The sequence below is a fragment of the Otolemur garnettii genome, unplaced genomic scaffold (genome assembly GCF_000181295.1).
Source record: "Otolemur garnettii isolate 467f Iridium unplaced genomic scaffold, OtoGar3 scaffold00219, whole genome shotgun sequence".
Taxonomy (NCBI): Eukaryota; Metazoa; Chordata; class Mammalia; order Primates; family Galagidae; genus Otolemur; species Otolemur garnettii.
This window is the reverse complement of record NW_003852614.1, coordinates 1,763,533-1,780,826: the sequence shown is the minus strand read 5'-3', so window position 1 is coordinate 1,780,826 and position 17,294 is coordinate 1,763,533. Positions and strand designations below refer to the sequence as shown.

Here is a 17,294-nt window from a genome sequence, read left to right as displayed (position 1 = left end):
GTAGAGTGCTGTGACATCACAGCTCACAGCAATCTCAAACTCTTGGGCTTAAGCGATTCTCTTGCCTTAGCCTCCCAAGTAGCTGGGACTACAAGAGCCCACCACAACACCCAGCTATTTTTTTGTTGTAGTTGTCATTGTTGTTTAGTAGGCACAGGCTGGGCTTGAACCCACCAACCTCAGTGTTTGTGGCTGGGGCTCTAACCACTGAGTTAGGTGCCGAGCCAAAAATTCACCTCTTTCCTTTCACTAAACTCTAATTGAAATGTAATATTTCCTTCAGTTATGAATGTAGGCAATAAGCCACAGAATTGTTAGCCGTACCTGTGACTTTGTTGGTAATAAACATCACAGAGATTTGCATGTCATATTATGGTTTTTGCAGGCATGACTACTTCAAAATTCCAGTGGTTATTGGAACTGCCATTAGATGTGGTTATTTAATGCACAAATCAAGAAGCATATGTTACTACATAACATTTTGGGGTTAATATTTTGATAACTGTGTTTTTAAAATTTCAGATTAATATAAGGATACATACTATTAGGTTACATTGTTTGCATTTGTTAGGTAAAGTCTGTGTTTTCATTATATAAAGTTCTTTTGTAAGTCCATGGACCATAAAAGACTTTATTAAGTTTGACTTTAGCTATATTGAGAGATAAACATATTTGTTTCTAGTCTTTCATAATTTCATTGTTTGCATTTGTTAGGTAAAGTCTGTGTTTCATTATAATGGGGGTTTTTTTTGTAAGTCCATGAACCATAAAAGACTTATTAAGTTTGACATTAGCTATATTGAGAGATAAACATATTTGTTTCTAGTCTTTCATAGTTCCCTTTTGTTTCTCCTTGCATTTACCTTAAATTCTTCAAAAAGATCACTTTGATAAGTTCTAGCCCTTGGATAGGAAAATGAGGGACACAGGAATGTTCTAAGAGACTTGGTATTGGGGTGACAGCCACCATTTGAAGTCTGGATGATCCCAGAATAAGTGGGCAAAGATGAGGCAAAGAGAACAAAGAGGTCAAGAGCAGAAGAGCTGTGTGAGCAGACCACTTTAGGTATGAGGTCTTTCCCACCCAAGAAGGCCTTGGGATCATATTTGGGCACAAATGCCCAGACAGTTCTGGCTTTTCTGGGCCACTATTTCTCATTAAAATGTTCTCACTTTTGCTCCTAGAAAATGATTCTTTCTCAAATATTTTTTTTCCTCTACTCTTTCTCCTCTCTCATAGGACACTGTCTCCAGGTGGGTTTAGAGGAGAGAGTATAGCACCTAACTGGATATACAGGGGACCAAGAGGGTGAGGGTTAGCTTCCTAGTAATGCCTCCCCTGACCCCTAATCTCACCAGCTTCCAGTTGTCCTAGAAAAGCTAGAGGAGTAGAGTGGGAATGTTAAGGACACATGATAACACTTATGTGTCTTCAGTGAAAACACATAAGAATAAATGTAAATCTTTTTTCACCCTCATTTTGAAGGTTATTTTCCATTATGGTAAAATATACAGAACAAAAAATTTATGATTTTAATCATTTTTAAGTGTACAGTTCAGTGCCATTAGGCATATTCACAATGCATCACCACCATCCATCTCCATAATTTTTCACCTTCCAAAACTGAAACTCTGTACCCATTAAACAATAACTCCGTAATTCTCCCACCTTCCAGCCCTATTGTACTTTATGTCTCTGTGAATCTACCTAGTCTAGGTGCCTCATATAACAGGAATTATGATCCCACTGTTTGTCCCTTTGTGATAGGCTTATCTTACTTAGCATAATGTCTTTAAGGTTCACTAGTGTGGTAGCAGGTGTCAGCATTTCCTTCCTTTTCAAGGCTGAATAATATTCTCTTGTCTGGTTATACCACATTTTGTCTCATCTGTCAGTGGACACTTAGTTTGCTTTCACCTCTTAGCTATTGTTAATAATGCTGCTATGAATAAGGTTTACAAGCACCTGAGACTCTGCTTTAAATTCTTTGGCTATATACCCAGAAGTGAAATTGCTGGATCATGCAGTAATTCTATTTTTAATTTTTTGAGAAACAGCCATCATGTTTTCCACAGCAGCTACACAATTTTACATTCCCACCAACAGTGCACCAAGGTTCCAATTTCTCCACATCCTCACCACCACTTCTTATTTTCTGTTTTGTTTTGTTTTGTTGTAACAATAGCAATCTTAATGGGTGTGAGATGATATCTCATTGTGGGTTTGATTTGAATTTCTGTGATTATTTATGATGTTGAGCATCTTTTTGTATGCTTTTTAGCCATTTGTCTTGACTTCTTTTTTTTTTTTTTTTTTTGAGACAGAGTGTCACTGTGCTGCCCTCAGTAGAGTGCCATGGCGTCACAACTTACAGCAACCTCAAATTCTTGGGCTTAAGTGACTTTCTTGCCTCAGCCTCCCACGTAGCTAGGACTACAGGCACCCACCACAATGCCTGGCTATTTTTTTGTTGTAGTTGTCATTGTTGTTTAGTAGGCCCAGGCTGGGTTTGAACTCACCAGCCCTGGTATATGTGGCTGGTGCCCTACCCACTGAATTACAGGTACCAAGCCTTGATTTCTTTTAAATCAATTATCTTTACCATTCCATTTGTCCTTCTCTACTAGTTTAGGTGTTATACATTTTGTTTCAGCTATTTTAGCGATTGTGCTAGAAATTACAACATGAGTCCTAAGTCTTAGAGGTTACTAAGGCAGGAAAGCATCGAATAGGGTGTAGTGCCCACAAGGTGCCTAAGACATTGGAATCTGTTCAATCAACAGTTATAGAGTAGAAACTAATAAGAATTTTCAGACTGGGCATGGTGGCTTTCACCTATTATCCTAGCACTCTGGGAGGCCAAGGCAGGTGGATTGCTTGAGCTCAGGAGTTCAAGACCAACCTGAGTGAGAATGAGATCCCATCTCTAAAAAACAGTGGACATTGTAGCAGGCGCCTGTGGTCCCAGCTACGAGGGAGGCTGAAGCAATCCTGTTGCCAAGAGTTTGAGGTTGCTGTGAGCTCTGATGCCATGGCACTCTCCTGAGGGTGACAAAGCGAAACTCTGTCTCAAAAAAAAAAAAAAAGAAAGGACTTTGGACTACTCTTGCTAGACTATAACAATGAATTAATTACAGGCTTCTTATTATATAGCAACAGAGAAAAATTATTCAAATTTTGTATACATTTTATGATTTTATGTGCCCGTGCTGGATACATACACAATTCACTAGAATATAAGACAGACTGTGGTAAGTGAGAGTCATGATTAGGGTGTGAGAGAAAGAAAATATTACATAAAGTTGAGGAAATCATGGGGAGACAGGAAAAAGAAGCAGGGTGAATAAGATGTGAGTTCTGGAGTTCAGAACTTAAATGACAATCAGCTTTGTGACTCTGGACAAGTACTTTAATCCCTCTAAGCCTCAGTATCTACATCCTCCTAGCCTGCCCATGGAGAATGCTTTATACAGTAAATTGTCCCTCCTTCCTTCTTTGCTTCCTTCTTTTCCTTTTTCCCTCTTTATTTCATTCCTTCTATCTTCCTTGTGCTTCTCCTCCCAAATGACGTTCAGAATCATGGCTGATTACTGAGCATTACTGGAAGTGATGGCGGAGGAAATAAGGAAAATGGGGAGAAGGGAGAGAGACAAGAAGGAGGGAGGAAGCAAGAAGAGAGAAAGGAGAAGATGGTCTGGGAGAGATGTGGAATACATTTATGGTTCCTAGAATTAGGCAGGTTCTGACAACCCCTCTGAGGGCCAGCTTCTTTCTTCTGGGCTCTTATCACCAACATTTCCCTAACCTATTGCAATATCCTCTTTCCTGATCCTCTAGTCTCTCATCTCCACCCTCTCCAATCTATTCCACTGCCTGCTCTTAAAAGAGTGTTTTATAAGGCTGAGCACAGTGGCTCATGCCGGTAATCCTTAGCACTTTGGGAGGCTGAGGCAGATGGATTGCTTGAGCTCAGGAGTTTGAGACTAGCTTGAGCAAGAGCAAGACTCTGTCTCTACTAAAAATTGAAAAACTAGCCAGGTGTTGTGGTGGACACCTGTAGTCCCAGCTACTTGGGAAGGAAGGGGATCACTTGATCCTAAGAGTTTGAGCTTGCTGTGAGCTAAGACACCACAGCACTCTGCCCAGAGTGACAGAGTGAGACTCTGTCTCAAAATTTTAAAAAATCTTTTATAAGCAAACTTGATTACTTCCCTCTTCCTCTCCTGTTTAAAAATATTCAACAGTTTCTCACTGCCTACATGATGATGTACAAAAGTGTTGGCCTGGACTCCTTCACTCTCAAATGCTAAACCCTCACCAGGTCATATCCTTACCCTTCCACTATATGAAGTTTATGTTCCAGGCAATCTATTCACCGAATGGAAAATGTACTCTCCCACTCCTTCACCTCTGCCTACTCCCTCCACTATAAAGATACCATGATAGCTCTTCCTGGACTTTCCATGAACAACCCTTCCTTTGAGTTATTACTCAAGCCATTTCTTCTCTGCAACATTTTTCAGACAACCCAAGACTACATCACCTCTCAAAGTCTAGAGCACCTTATAAGAATGGCTGGGTAATAGTCTTTATGTCATGAGAACAGGAGCCATTTCTTATCATTAGTACATTTAATTCAAGACCAGGCTTGACACCAAATTGACATTCCTTCCAGATTTCTTTATCAGTAGAAACCTTTAAGTTTACCTTTTGTTTTTTTCTCTCTCCCTTAAACATTCCTTTTCTGGGGGTCTGCCCTTTTTCTCTGGTTTCTGGTACTATATAAAAAAAAGATAGAACTTGGGAATAAGACCATTCTATCACTTATTTGCTATGGTACCATGAGCAAATAAGTATTATTTTCTATGTGACGATGGGTAAGTAAGTCACTTGCTCTCTAACATAATAGAAACAACAGTGGGAGGCTGAGGCAAGAGGATCACTTTAGTTTAGGAGTTTGAGACCAACTTGAGCAGGACAGAAACCCCCGTTTCTACTAAAAATAGAAAAATTGCCTGGGCATTGTGGCAGACGTAGGTAGTCAAAGCTACTTGGGAGACTAAGGCAGGATGATTGCTTGAAGCCAGGAATTTGAGGGTGCTGTGAGCTAGACTGACACCATGGCACTCTAGCCTGGGGCAACAGAGTGAGACTATTTCAATAAAAGAAAAAAAAAAAACAACAGAGTACCTACCTCTCTAGACCATTCAGAAGACTAGTGAAGTCAGAAAATCCTCAACAGAGGTTAATTTTCTTCCTTGGAATTATAGAAATTGACATTATTTGGAGCCAAACACTGTCTTCATTACTGTAGTCTTATAGTAAGTCTTATAATCAGATAGTGCAATTCCTTTAATTTTAGTCTCTCAAAATTGTTTTTTATATTAATTTTTGAATTAGCTTGTCTACGTCTATAAAATCTCCTGATACCAAAGCAATACAAAGCTACTCCAAGAAATAAATTTACAGGCCTATATCCCTGATGAACATAAATGCAAAAACCCCTCAACAAAATACTGCAAACCAAATTCAACAGCATGTTAAAAGAATCATACACCATGATCAAGTGGGATTTATCCCTGGCATACAGAGAGAGTCTAATATACACAATTCTATAAATATAATACATGTTGACAGAATAAAGGATAAAAATCATCTCAACAGAGACAGAAAGAGCATTTGACAAAATTCAACCTCTTCTCATGATTAAAAACTCTCAGCAGATTATATGCAGAAGGAATGCATTGCAACATAATAAATGCCATATATGAAAAGTTTACAGCTAGCATCCTCATCACTGGTAAAAAGCCAAAACTTTTCCTCTAAGATCAAGAAAAGACAAGGGGGCTCAGAGCCCATGCTCAGTGGTTAGTGTGTTGGCCACATACAGTGAGGCTATCGAGTTTGAACCTAGCCCGGGCCTGCTAAACAACAATGACAACTGCAATAATAACAACAAAAATAGCTGGACGTTCTGGCAGATGCCTGTAGTCTCAGCTGCTTGGGAAGCTGAGGCAAGAGAATCACTTAAACCCAAGAGTTTGAGGTTGCCATGAGCTGCAACACTGCGGCACTTTACTGAGGGGCAACAAAGTGAGATTCTGACTCAAAAAAAAAAAAAAAAGACAAGGGTATCCATTCTGCCATTTCTATTCAACATAGTCCTGGAAGTCCTACCAAGAGAAATAAGGCAAGAAAAAGAAATAAAAGGCATCTAAGTTGGAAATGAAGATGTTAAATTGTCTCTATTAATAGATGACATAGGGCGGCACCTATGGCTCAGTGAGTAGAGCACCAGCCCCATATAGTGAGGGTGGCAGGTTTGAACCTGGCCCCAGCCAAACTGCAACAAAAAAGCATTGTGGCAGGCGCCTGTAGTTTCAGCTACTCGGGAAGCTGAGGCAAGAAAATTGCCTAAGTTCAAGAGCTGGAGGTTGCTGTGAGCTGTGATGCTACAGCACTCGACCCAGGACAACAAAGTGAGACTCTGTCTCTAAAAAAAAAATAGATGACATGATCTTATTTATAGAAAACCTTAAAGACTCCACCAAAAACCCATTAGAATTAAGAGATAAATTCAGTAAAATAGCAGGACACAAAATAAACATGCAAAAATGAGTTGCATTTCTATATACTAACAATGACCTATCCAAAGAAAGAAAGAAAAACAATCCCATTTACAATAGCATCAAAAAGGATACAATACTTTGGAATAAATTTAACCTAGGAGGTGAAAGATCTGAATACTACAAACTGTAAGACAATGAAAGAAATTGAAGAAAATACAAATGAATGGAAAGATACCCCATGTTCACAGAGTGGAAGAATTAATATTATCAACATGTCCATATTACTCAAAACAATCTATAGAGTCAATGCAATCCTAGCAAAATTCCAATGCCATTTTTCAATGAAACAGAAAAAACAACTGCAAAATTTGTATGGGACTACAAAAGATGATGAATAGCCAAAGCAATCTTGATAAACAAGAACAAAACTAGAGGCATCACACTTCTTGATTTCAAGCTATATTACAAAGGCATAGTAACCAAAACAGCATGGTACTTGCATAAAAACAGACATATAGGCCCATGGAACAGGATAGAGAGCCCAGAAATAATCCTATGCATATATAGTCATCTAATCTTTGACAAGGGCCCCAAAATTACACAATGGGGAAAGGATAGTCTCTTCAATAAATGGTGTTGAACTGAACATCCATATCTAAAATTAGACCTTTAAAGCTCCTAGAAGAAAATATAGGGGGAAAGCTCCTTGACATTGGTTTTAGTGATCCTTTTCTGGATATGATGAGAAAAGTACGGGTAACACAAGAAAAAATGAGCAGAAGTACATAAATTAAAAAGCTTCTGCACAGCAAAGGAAATAATCAACAAAATGAAAAGGCAACTAACAGAATGGAAGAAAATATTTGCAAATTATATATCTGGTAAGGGGTAAATTTCCAAAATGTATGAAGAATTCATGCAACTCAATAGCCAAAAAAAAAGAGCCTAATTTTAAAAATAGGCAAAAGACCTAACTAGACATCTCTCCAAAGAAGATACACAAATATCCAACAGGTGTAGAAAAAGATGTTCAACATTACTAGTCATCAAGGAAATCCAAATCAAAACCAGAGTGAGATATGCACATATAATATATGCATATATTATACCTGTTAGTATAGCTCTTATCAAAAAGATAAGATGGCTCGTGCCTGTAATCCTTAGCCCTTTGGGAGGTCAAGGCAGGAAGATTGCTTGAGGCCATGAGTTCAATACCAGCCTAGGAAACATAGTGAGACCTTGTCTTTACTAAAAAATAACAAAAACATTATTTGGGCATGGTGGTGTGTGCGTGCAGTCCCAGATACCTAAGAGGCTGAGGTAGGAGGATCACTTGAGGCCAGGAATTTGACGTTACAGTGCAGCTATGATAAGGATAAAAGAAACAAGTGTTAGTGAAAATATGAAGAAAAGGGAATCCTTATATAGTGTTGGTGGGAATGTAAATTGGTACAGCCATTATGGAAAATAGGATGGAAGTTCCAAAGGTAATGAAATTAGTATCTTGAAGAGATAACTGCATCCCCATATTCATTGCAACATTATTCACAACAGCCAAGATATGGGATCAACCTAAGTGTTCATTAATTGATGAATGAATAAAGAAAATGGGAAAATGGGATACACACACACTAGAATATTATTTATCCATAGAGAAGGAAATTCTGCCATTTTTAACAACATGGATAAACATGAAGGACATTATGCTAAGTGAAATAAGCCAGACACAGAAAGAAAAACACAGTATAATCTCATTTATATGTGGAATCTGAAAAAGTTGAACTCATAGAAGCCAAGAACAGAATAGAGGTTGCCAGGGCCTAAGGCAAAGGAGAAAGGAGATGTTGGTCAAAGGGCACAAAGTTCCAATTATAAAATGAATAAACTCTGGAGATAATATATAGTGTGGTGACTATGGTTAATAATACTATATCACTGGCTTGGCGTCCATAGCACAGTGGTTATGGTGTCGTCCACATACACCGAGGCTGGTGGATTTGAACCTGGCCTGGGCCAGCTAAACAACAATGGCAACTTCAACAACAACAACAACAACAACAAAAAATAGCCAGGCATTGTGGCAGGTGCCTGTAGCATCAGCTACTTGGGAGGCTGAGACAAGAGAATCACTTAAGCCTGAGTTGGAGGTTACCGTGAGCTGTGATGACATGACATTCTACCGAGGGTGGCATAGTGAGACTCTGACTCAAAAAAAAAAAATACTGTATCATTGACTTGAAATTTCCTAAGAGAATAGACTTTAAGTGTTCTCACCCCCCACACACATACACCAAGGGTAACTTTGTGTGGTGGTGGTGGTGGATGTGCTGATTAAATTGATTGTGGTAACCATTACACAATGTATAAGAGGTCTGACAATTAAGTTCCCCAACTCATCCTAGAAAAAGTGCTACATAACCTCACTGTTGAATATCACTACAGTCACCTTCGAAGTACTCTCCTTGGAGCACCAATACCTAGTCCACTCTTCAGAGCAATTTTGGAACTCCTATTCTAGAATGGCCATCACAGCTGTCGTTGTATTACCCTTGATGTCCTGACAGTCGTCAAAATGTTTTCCTTTGGGGGCAGCACCTGTGGCTCAGTGGGTGAGGCACCGGCCCCATATACTGACGATGGCAGGTTCAAACCCGGCCCTGGCCAAACTGCAACAAAAAAAATAGCTGGGTGCTGTGGTGGATGCCTGTAGTTCCAGATACTTGGGAGGTGGAAGCAAGAGAATCACATAAGCCCAGGAGTTGGAGGTTGCTGTGAGCTGTGATGCCAGAACACTCTACAGAGGACGATAAAGTGAGACTCTGTCTCTAAAAAAAAAAGTCTTCTTTTCAATACTTCCTTTACCTTTTGGTTAAAGAAGTCATTGGGGGGGCCAGATTAGGTGATGGGGGGGAGTGTTCCAAAACAGTTATTTGTTTACTAGCTAAAAACTTCCGCACAGACAGTGCTGTGTGAGCTGTGCATTGTTGTGATGCAAGAGCCATGACTTGTTGGCAAAAAGTTCAGATTGTTTTCATCTAACTTTTTCATGCAGCCTTTTCAACACTTCTAAAGAGTAAGCTTGGTTAACTGTCCAGTTGGTACAAATTCATAATGAATAATCTGGATATCAAAAAAAGGTTAGAAACATTGTTTTGACTCTTGATTTGGACTGACAGAAATTTTTTGGTTGTAGAGACTTGACTGACTTCCATCATGCACTTTGATGCTTTGACTCAGGGTTGTATCGGTACACCCATGTTTAATCACCAGTGATAACATGGCCTAAAACATTGTCTTGACTCTCCAAAAGGTCTTGGAAAACTTTAACTCTCCTTTCCTTTTGTTCATCAGTGAGCTCCTTTGGAACCATTTTTGCACACACTTTTCTCATGAAAAGATTTTCAGTTAAGTTATTCTGAACTGTTTCTCTATTGATGCTTACCTGGTCTGCTATGCTTCTCACAGTCAGCTGATGATTTTGATGCACAATTTGATAACTTTTTGCAATGTTTTCACCAGCAATGTTTTTGTTACTGGCCTCCCTGACCTCTCTTCATCAGTTTTCTCTCCTCTCAGAAAAATGCTTAATTTATTTGTACACTGCCATTTTCTTTAGGCATTATTCCCATAAACTTTGGCTAACATGTCCCTGATTTCACTTTATGGTGGCAAGTTCACAAATTTAATTGTCAGACCTTGTACATATGTTAAATCAACATGCTGTACACTTTGAATATGTACAATTAGTATTTGTCAATTATACCTCCATAAAGCTGGAAAACATTAACTTGAAATGGATCATAGATCTAAATGTAAAACAGAAAAATAAAACTTCTAGTATATAATATAGAATAAATCCCAATGTTAGGCAAAGAGTTCTTAGAGTTGACACCAAAAACCCAATCTGTAAAAGGGAAAAAAAACGATGAATTGGACATCACCCAAATTAAAAGCTTTTGTTCTGGCTCAGTGCCTATAGCTCAGCAGCTAGGGTGCCGGCCACATATACCAGAGCTGGCAGGTTTGAATCCAGCCTGGATCTGCCAAACAACAATGATAACTACAACAACAACTACAAAAAAAAATCTGGAAATTGTGGCAGGCACCTGTAATCCCAGCTACTTGAGAGGCTGAGAGGCAAGAGAATCACTGAAGCCCAAGAGTTTGAGGTTACTGTAAGCTGTGATGCCACAGCACTTTACTGAGGATGACATGGTGAAACTCTGTCTCAAAAAAGGGAAAAAAAAGCTTTTGTTCTAAGAAAGATCCTGTTACAAGAATGAAAAGATAGACACAGACTGGGAGAAAATGTTTGTAAATCACATATCAAAGAATTTGCATCCAAATGTATAAAGAACTCTCAAAAGTCAATAGTAAGAAAACAACCTAACTGAAAGTGGGAAAAAGATTTGAACAGACACTTCACCAAAAAGGATATATAGAAAGTAGATAAGCACATGAAGAGCTATTAACCATCATTAGCTATTAGGGAAACAACAATTAAAATTATGTGGCTTGGTGCCCGTAGCTCAGTGGTTAGGCCACATACACCAGGGCTGGCAAGTTTGAACCAGGTCCAGGCCTACTAAAAATGACAATGACAACTACAAAAAAAAAAAAATCTGGGCATTGTGGTGGGCACCTGTAGTCCCAGCTACTTGGGAGACTGAGGCAAGAGAATTGCTTAAGCCCAAGAATTTGAGGTTGCTGTGAGCTGTGACAGCAGTGCATTCAACTGAGGGCAACATAGTGAGACTCTGTCTCAAAAAAAAAAAAAAAAAAAAACTTATGAGACACCTGCACATCAATAGGTATTATAATGGCTTGGCGATCTTCAATACGCGCTAAATTGAGGAACCCATCTGTGTTGACATCCCCCTTGATAATCCTCTCAAAGATTCCTCACTTGAGAGAAGTTGGAACTGTCTCCTGGTTTTAAGGCTGTATTATCTAAGGGAGTGTCACACATATATACACACAAATATTTGTTCATCATTCCTTCCTCAGATACTCTTGCTTTATATCATGGAAATTCTTGTTCCCTAAGCTTTAGATCCTCTACATTTGGCCTCTGTTTCTCTTAGCTCTTAAAACCCCACTTTTGTCACCGTGCAGAACACTGATGACACTCTGTGTCAAGCTGTTTCTGGAAGCCTTGTTCTCAAAGGACATTTATGGCCCTCCTGCAGGGCCACACCTGCAGTTCCAATAGATTCCGCAAGGGGGCTGGTATTACCAAGATAAGGGCTCTTTCACTGCCTTTAGGACTTGAAGATAAAAGGAGCTAAAATGTACACAATTACTATGTCTACCTTTTTAAAATAACATCACGTTTAAATAATATTATACATGCTGACTAAACAATAATCATTTAAGTTTACCTATTATTGAAAAAAGAAAACATTTAATTCATTTCTTTTTCAGTCTACAGGGATTTGTTGATTATCCACTATGTGCCAGGCCCTGTTCTAGATACTGGGGATACAAACAGAATTTATTTGAAGCAAGATATAATACAAATGATACACTTAGACTTTCTTTAATTAGGGATGATTCTTATTTATCTGAGCTTCCTTCTGAAGCTTAACTGACACATGTATTGTCATTTTCCATGAAGGTCAAAGGTAGTGGAACTTTTATCCGTGGCAAGCTTCCCATAAAGTTCCTCTCACCACTATTTCCTGTCTAATTAACATACTTACAACAACCATCTCAGCCAGTTCTCCTAAAGAGAATTCAGCCTGTCACTGAGGTTTCTTCTACTCCATGACTTTTTTTTTTTTTTTCAGTTTTTGGCTGGAGCCAGGTTTGAACCCACCACCTCCAGTATATGAAGTTGGCGCCCTACTCCTTTGAGCCACAGGCACCGCCCTACTCCATGACTTTTTAAAGCAATGTTCATTCAATCTTTCTCCTACCATTTTAATCCATGTCCAAAATGCAAGAGACAAACCTGCTTGAGTTTATTCCCCTTCTCTGAACTTTTTATCTGCCATGATGTGGTACCTGCTCTAAGAAGTCCTTCCCTCAGCCAGGTCTTTCACAATATGTATACTTAGCCTCCCTTTCTCATGAATGTATAGTTAAAAATGGAATTCAGTTCCCACTGCTGTAAGATGTATTATGTTTGCATTTCACAGCCTGCTGTGTCCCTTTGCTAACAAAGATAAATTGCTCCTTTTCTGAACCTTTGCAACATTTTGAATAGGACAAAATAGAACACAGTAAAGTGGTTTTTAATCTGTATTTTCTTCTCAGCATTAAACAGCCTGTACACTGTAGGAAACCCCTCTCTGCTGAAATATAAGGACTTAGCAGTTCAACAAAAGAAGGGTCAAGCTTTTAGAAAGAATTTTCCAAGGCCCCAGAGTGCACATGCCAGCCTCTGGCCCAATGTGCTCTTCTTCCACATGCCAAGCAGTGCAATCCTTTGACCCTGGCTGAGGGTCTGCTCTGAGAAGTTCATGGTTCTGCTGTTTCCTCAGTTAAGATCTTTGCCATTAAAAAGACCTAGGTCTGAGGGCTCAGAGACTAGTATGGACCACAGCAGAGCTAGGAAGGGTGGGAGGTGATGGATAAGGGGGAGAGAGAGAAAAGAGTCACACACAACATTGCCCTGCTCCTTCAGTGTAGAGCAGAGATTGGGGTTGTCAGAGGTATACTAAAACTTGAACTCTTTGTTTCCCTTAGGAGCTATTCCCATTCTCTTTATACCCTACTTTCTGGTGTTCACTAAGTTTTGGTCCTTGGCTGTGCTCGCCTTAGTTTGGCTCGCCTATGATTGGAACACCCACAGTCAAGGTAAGAAAAGGAAGCAGAATGATGGTCCTGTCTGTGTCAAGGATGGAATTACAGGGAGAGTCAGGTGGAGGGAGAGAGGGGGAGAAGCAAAGGAAGGGGAGAGGAGAAAGGAGGAGAGAGGAGAATAAAGCTCATCAGGGACAGAGGTCTTTACAAGGTAACTCTGGAAGAATTAAGAGGTTGAGGTTTCTGAGCAGGTATCCCCAGCTTCAGGCTGCTTTCATTTCACCTTTCTAGCTGGCTTCAGAGGAGCAGGGGTTTACCATGTCTTGGGGGTTGGTATCAGGAACAGTACCCACATTTCTGAGTTGTGAGATCCTTCCTGTGACCTGAGGAATACAGGGAGAACTCCATCTCTGGGAGAGGTAGAGGGAGATACCCAATTTGCTCTTCCCTTCCCTTCTGTACCCACAGGTGGTAGACGTTCATCTTGGGTACGAAACTGGACCCTCTGGAAATATTTCCGAAATTACTTCCCAGTAAAGGTGACTACCCTTCCTCTGGGTGCCCAGACTCTCATTCTCTACTCAACTTCATATTTTAAAAGGGTTTGGCGGTCAACTGTGAAGGTCAAGGCCCAGAGGCATAATGCAGAGCAAGGGCCCAAGATGTATGGGCAGGTGGGGAGACAGATTGCTAACAGTCTTTCCCACAATGGCAAACATAGGTCAGACTCTGACCATCACAACCTCTGGTAATCCTATGACAATAATGACATCCCAATAAACAGAGATTTGGGGCTCCCAGAGGGAAACATAGGCTACCTGCTGGAGTTTGAGTCCACATGCCCTCTTTTCCTTCTTACCTAGCCAATGCTCTTACTCAATCTCCTTCTAACAGCTGGTGAAGACTCATGACCTTTCTCCCAAACACAACTACATCATTGCCAACCACCCCCATGGCATTGTCTCTTATGGTGTCTTCATCAACTTTGCAACTGAGGCCACTGGCTTTGCTCGGATTTTCCCATCCATTACTCCCTTCGTAGGGACCTTGGAAGGGATTTTCTGGATCCCAATTGTGCGAGAATATGTGATGTCAATGGGTGAGTGTAAGAAACATTTCATTCTCTGACCTACATAAGGGCTCCAACTCTCATGATCCCTGACAGTCACTCCCTGATAGAAGAGGACTTGATAGAAAATGAGTCCAGAACACCCTGTGTCAGTAATAGCAGTATGAAGCCAAGCAACAGGTTCTGTCCAATATCTGTGAGACAGGGTTTGGTTGGGCAGCAGGGGAAGTTATAGACATTCATAAGAGGTGATAAGACTCTTTTCAGAGGGAGAGTCAGTGGAAATAAGAGGTGAAATGCTAAGTATTAAACACAAATGCAAGGAAAAGCAAGTGTGAGTGAGGTAGCTAAGACAAGCTTCACCAGACTGTTTCTTGGAGGCTAGTAGGCCTGTTTTGTCCAGTCATTTGTACAGTAGCTCTCATACCATGATGTCTTAAAGAGTTTTTAAAGTCTCATACTAGCTAGTATGCTCCTGGTCCATGACCTTCATCTCCCGGGAACCCTTTCACCCTTGCATAAGTTGCCAAGGGATAAAGGATTCATCAGATTCCAGGACAACATCTCCCATGCCAGGCTTCAAGCTAGGGCCCTGTGACAAATGTCACTCTCTGGACAAATACTCATCCTTCTGAACACCAGAAAACTGAAGTCAAAAATTAAAAGGTAAGAGACACTTATTTGGAGGGGCAAGGTGGGGCTACTAGAGGCCCAGAGGGTGCATCTGCTCTGGTCCTCTCTAAGATGGGCATGGCCCTGGAGCAGGGATCTCACTCAATGGCTGGAGCCTAGAGGCAATTTCTGCCATCCCAGTAGAAAATAGAAAGTAATAACAGGGCAGAGATGAGAGATAGAAACTCTATTATTATTGTTGAACAACAGGATGCCGTGCATATTCTATCATTCATCTATGTTTCAATTTGGCTTATGTATCTCCTGGATCTGCCTACTCTCCAGAAGCCCCAGCCAATTGCTCCCCTTCAGCAGGTTGTTCTTAGGAAGGAAGCAGGCTGGTGGTGGCTAGTCCTGATCACCCCTGGAACAGAGAACTCTGGAGGGTCTCCAGTGCTGTCAGCCAATATAGAGTAGAATATGGCTGTGGCTCATGCATAGAGAAGGAAGGGCTGTGTTTAAATACTAAAGGCTTTGGATAGTAATAGGAAGAGGACCTCATTGAAAACCCACTTGTAGTAGCACAGACCCTCGAGGCAAGAAGCTGACCCTAAGAGCCAACCTCAGGCTAGGCCTAACCCAGAATATGGCCATCAAAGACAAAAAGGTAGAAACCTCAGTAGTTAGGAAACAGAAGAATAGTCTTTAACAGGGGGAGCCTGGAGGAACTTCCTTATCCCATCCTCAGGCACCAAGTTTGCTCTAACCCTTGACTGTTTGGTTTCACAGGTTTGTGCCCAGTTAGTGAGTTGTCCTTGAAGTATTTGCTGACACAGAAAGGCTCAGGCAATGCTGTGGTTATTGTGGTGGGTGGAGCTACCGAAGCCCTCTTGTGCCAGCCAGGAGCCTCCACCATTTTCCTCAAAAAGCGAAAAGGTTTTGTGAAGTTGGCCCTGAAGACAGGGTGGGTTCCTAGGTTCTAGCACTCTCTTGTCATAGGTCCTCTGTAACCCTCCAGAATGGTGTCCTTCCTGGGAACCCTGTAAGAGGGGGCTTTCTCTTCACTCTGATTTCTTCTCCCTACACCTTCACACTGGGGTGTCTGGGCCTCCAGATACATTTCTTTTTTTCTATTTTCTTTCTTTCTTTCTTTCTTTCTTTTTTTTTTTTTTTTTTTTTTTTTTTTTTTTGAAGACAGGGTCTCACTTTGTGATCCTTGGTGGAGTACCATAGCGTCATAGCTCACAGCAACCTCAAACTCTTGGGCTCAGGCGATTCTCTTGCCCCAGCCTCATGAGTAGTCAGGACTAAAGGTGCCTGCCATAACGCCCCACTAGTTTTTCTAATTTTTTTTTTTTTTTTAGTAGAGATGGGGTCTTGCTCTTATTCAGGCTGGTCTTGAACTCCTGAGCACAAGAAATCCACCCTCCTCAGTCTCCCAGATTGCTAGGATGATAGGCTTGAGCCACCATGCCTGGCTACCAGATACATTTCAATGGGTAATTTTCTTACTTGAAGTTGGAGAAAGAACAGCAGAACAAGACCTTTTACTTTCTGCCCATTAGTCTAGTAGGCTAGGGGTCTCGGAAAGTGAGGCTTCACTCTATATCAACTTGTTGACTGAGAGACCCACAGAACAGACGGCACTGGCCTTGATGCTGTGAGAATTGCCAAGATGCATAAGACAGTCCCCCCAAAAACCTATAATCTGGTTTAAGAAATAAAACACATTCATTCAGGAATTATTGAGTACCTATTAGATGTCAGGCATAGTACTAGGCACTGAGGATATAAAAATAAATATCTGCTCCTTGCAAACTCTCAGTACAATATGGAAAACAGGCACATCCACATATAATTACAACATATATACAGATTCCAACGACTTACCACCCAGACTGCAACTCTTGGCTTACTACTATCATCTCTCCCCCTGGATTAGTACAACACTTCTAGCTGTTCTTCCTGCTTCTATGCTGGCCTCCCCTACCTTACCCCCAGGACTCTATTCCCAGCTGAAGCCAGGAAAATCTTGTTAAATGTGAGTCAGATCATGTCACTACTCATAATACTGTGAGTGACTCCTAGGTCACTCAGAGGAAATGCTAAAGTCTTTAAAAAGGCTTATATGATCCTGAAAAATCTGGTCCTTAGCTACTTTACCCTCATCACCAGCTACTTTCCCCCTTGCTCACTCCATCACACCTGCACTGGCCTCTTTGCTGGCCCTCAAGTAGGCCACACACTCCCACTCTTGTCTTTGCAGGGCATATAGAACACTATTCTTTTTTTTTTT

At 40.7% G+C, this 17,294-nt stretch overlaps 1 protein-coding gene across 1 annotated transcript in view; it reads left to right on the top strand.

Annotated features, from left to right (window-relative positions):
• The window catches only part of DGAT2L6 (diacylglycerol O-acyltransferase 2 like 6), a 21,101-nt gene that overhangs the window by 870 nt on the left and 2,937 nt on the right, over positions 1–17,294 (top strand). The window contains exons 2-5 of the mRNA XM_003801774.1: positions 13,261–13,371; positions 13,786–13,856; positions 14,212–14,416; positions 15,788–15,962. Of these exons, the coding sequence (XP_003801822.1) occupies positions 13,261–13,371; positions 13,786–13,856; positions 14,212–14,416; positions 15,788–15,962 (562 nt within the window). The remainder of the gene's footprint in view (positions 1–13,260; positions 13,372–13,785; positions 13,857–14,211; positions 14,417–15,787; positions 15,963–17,294) is intronic.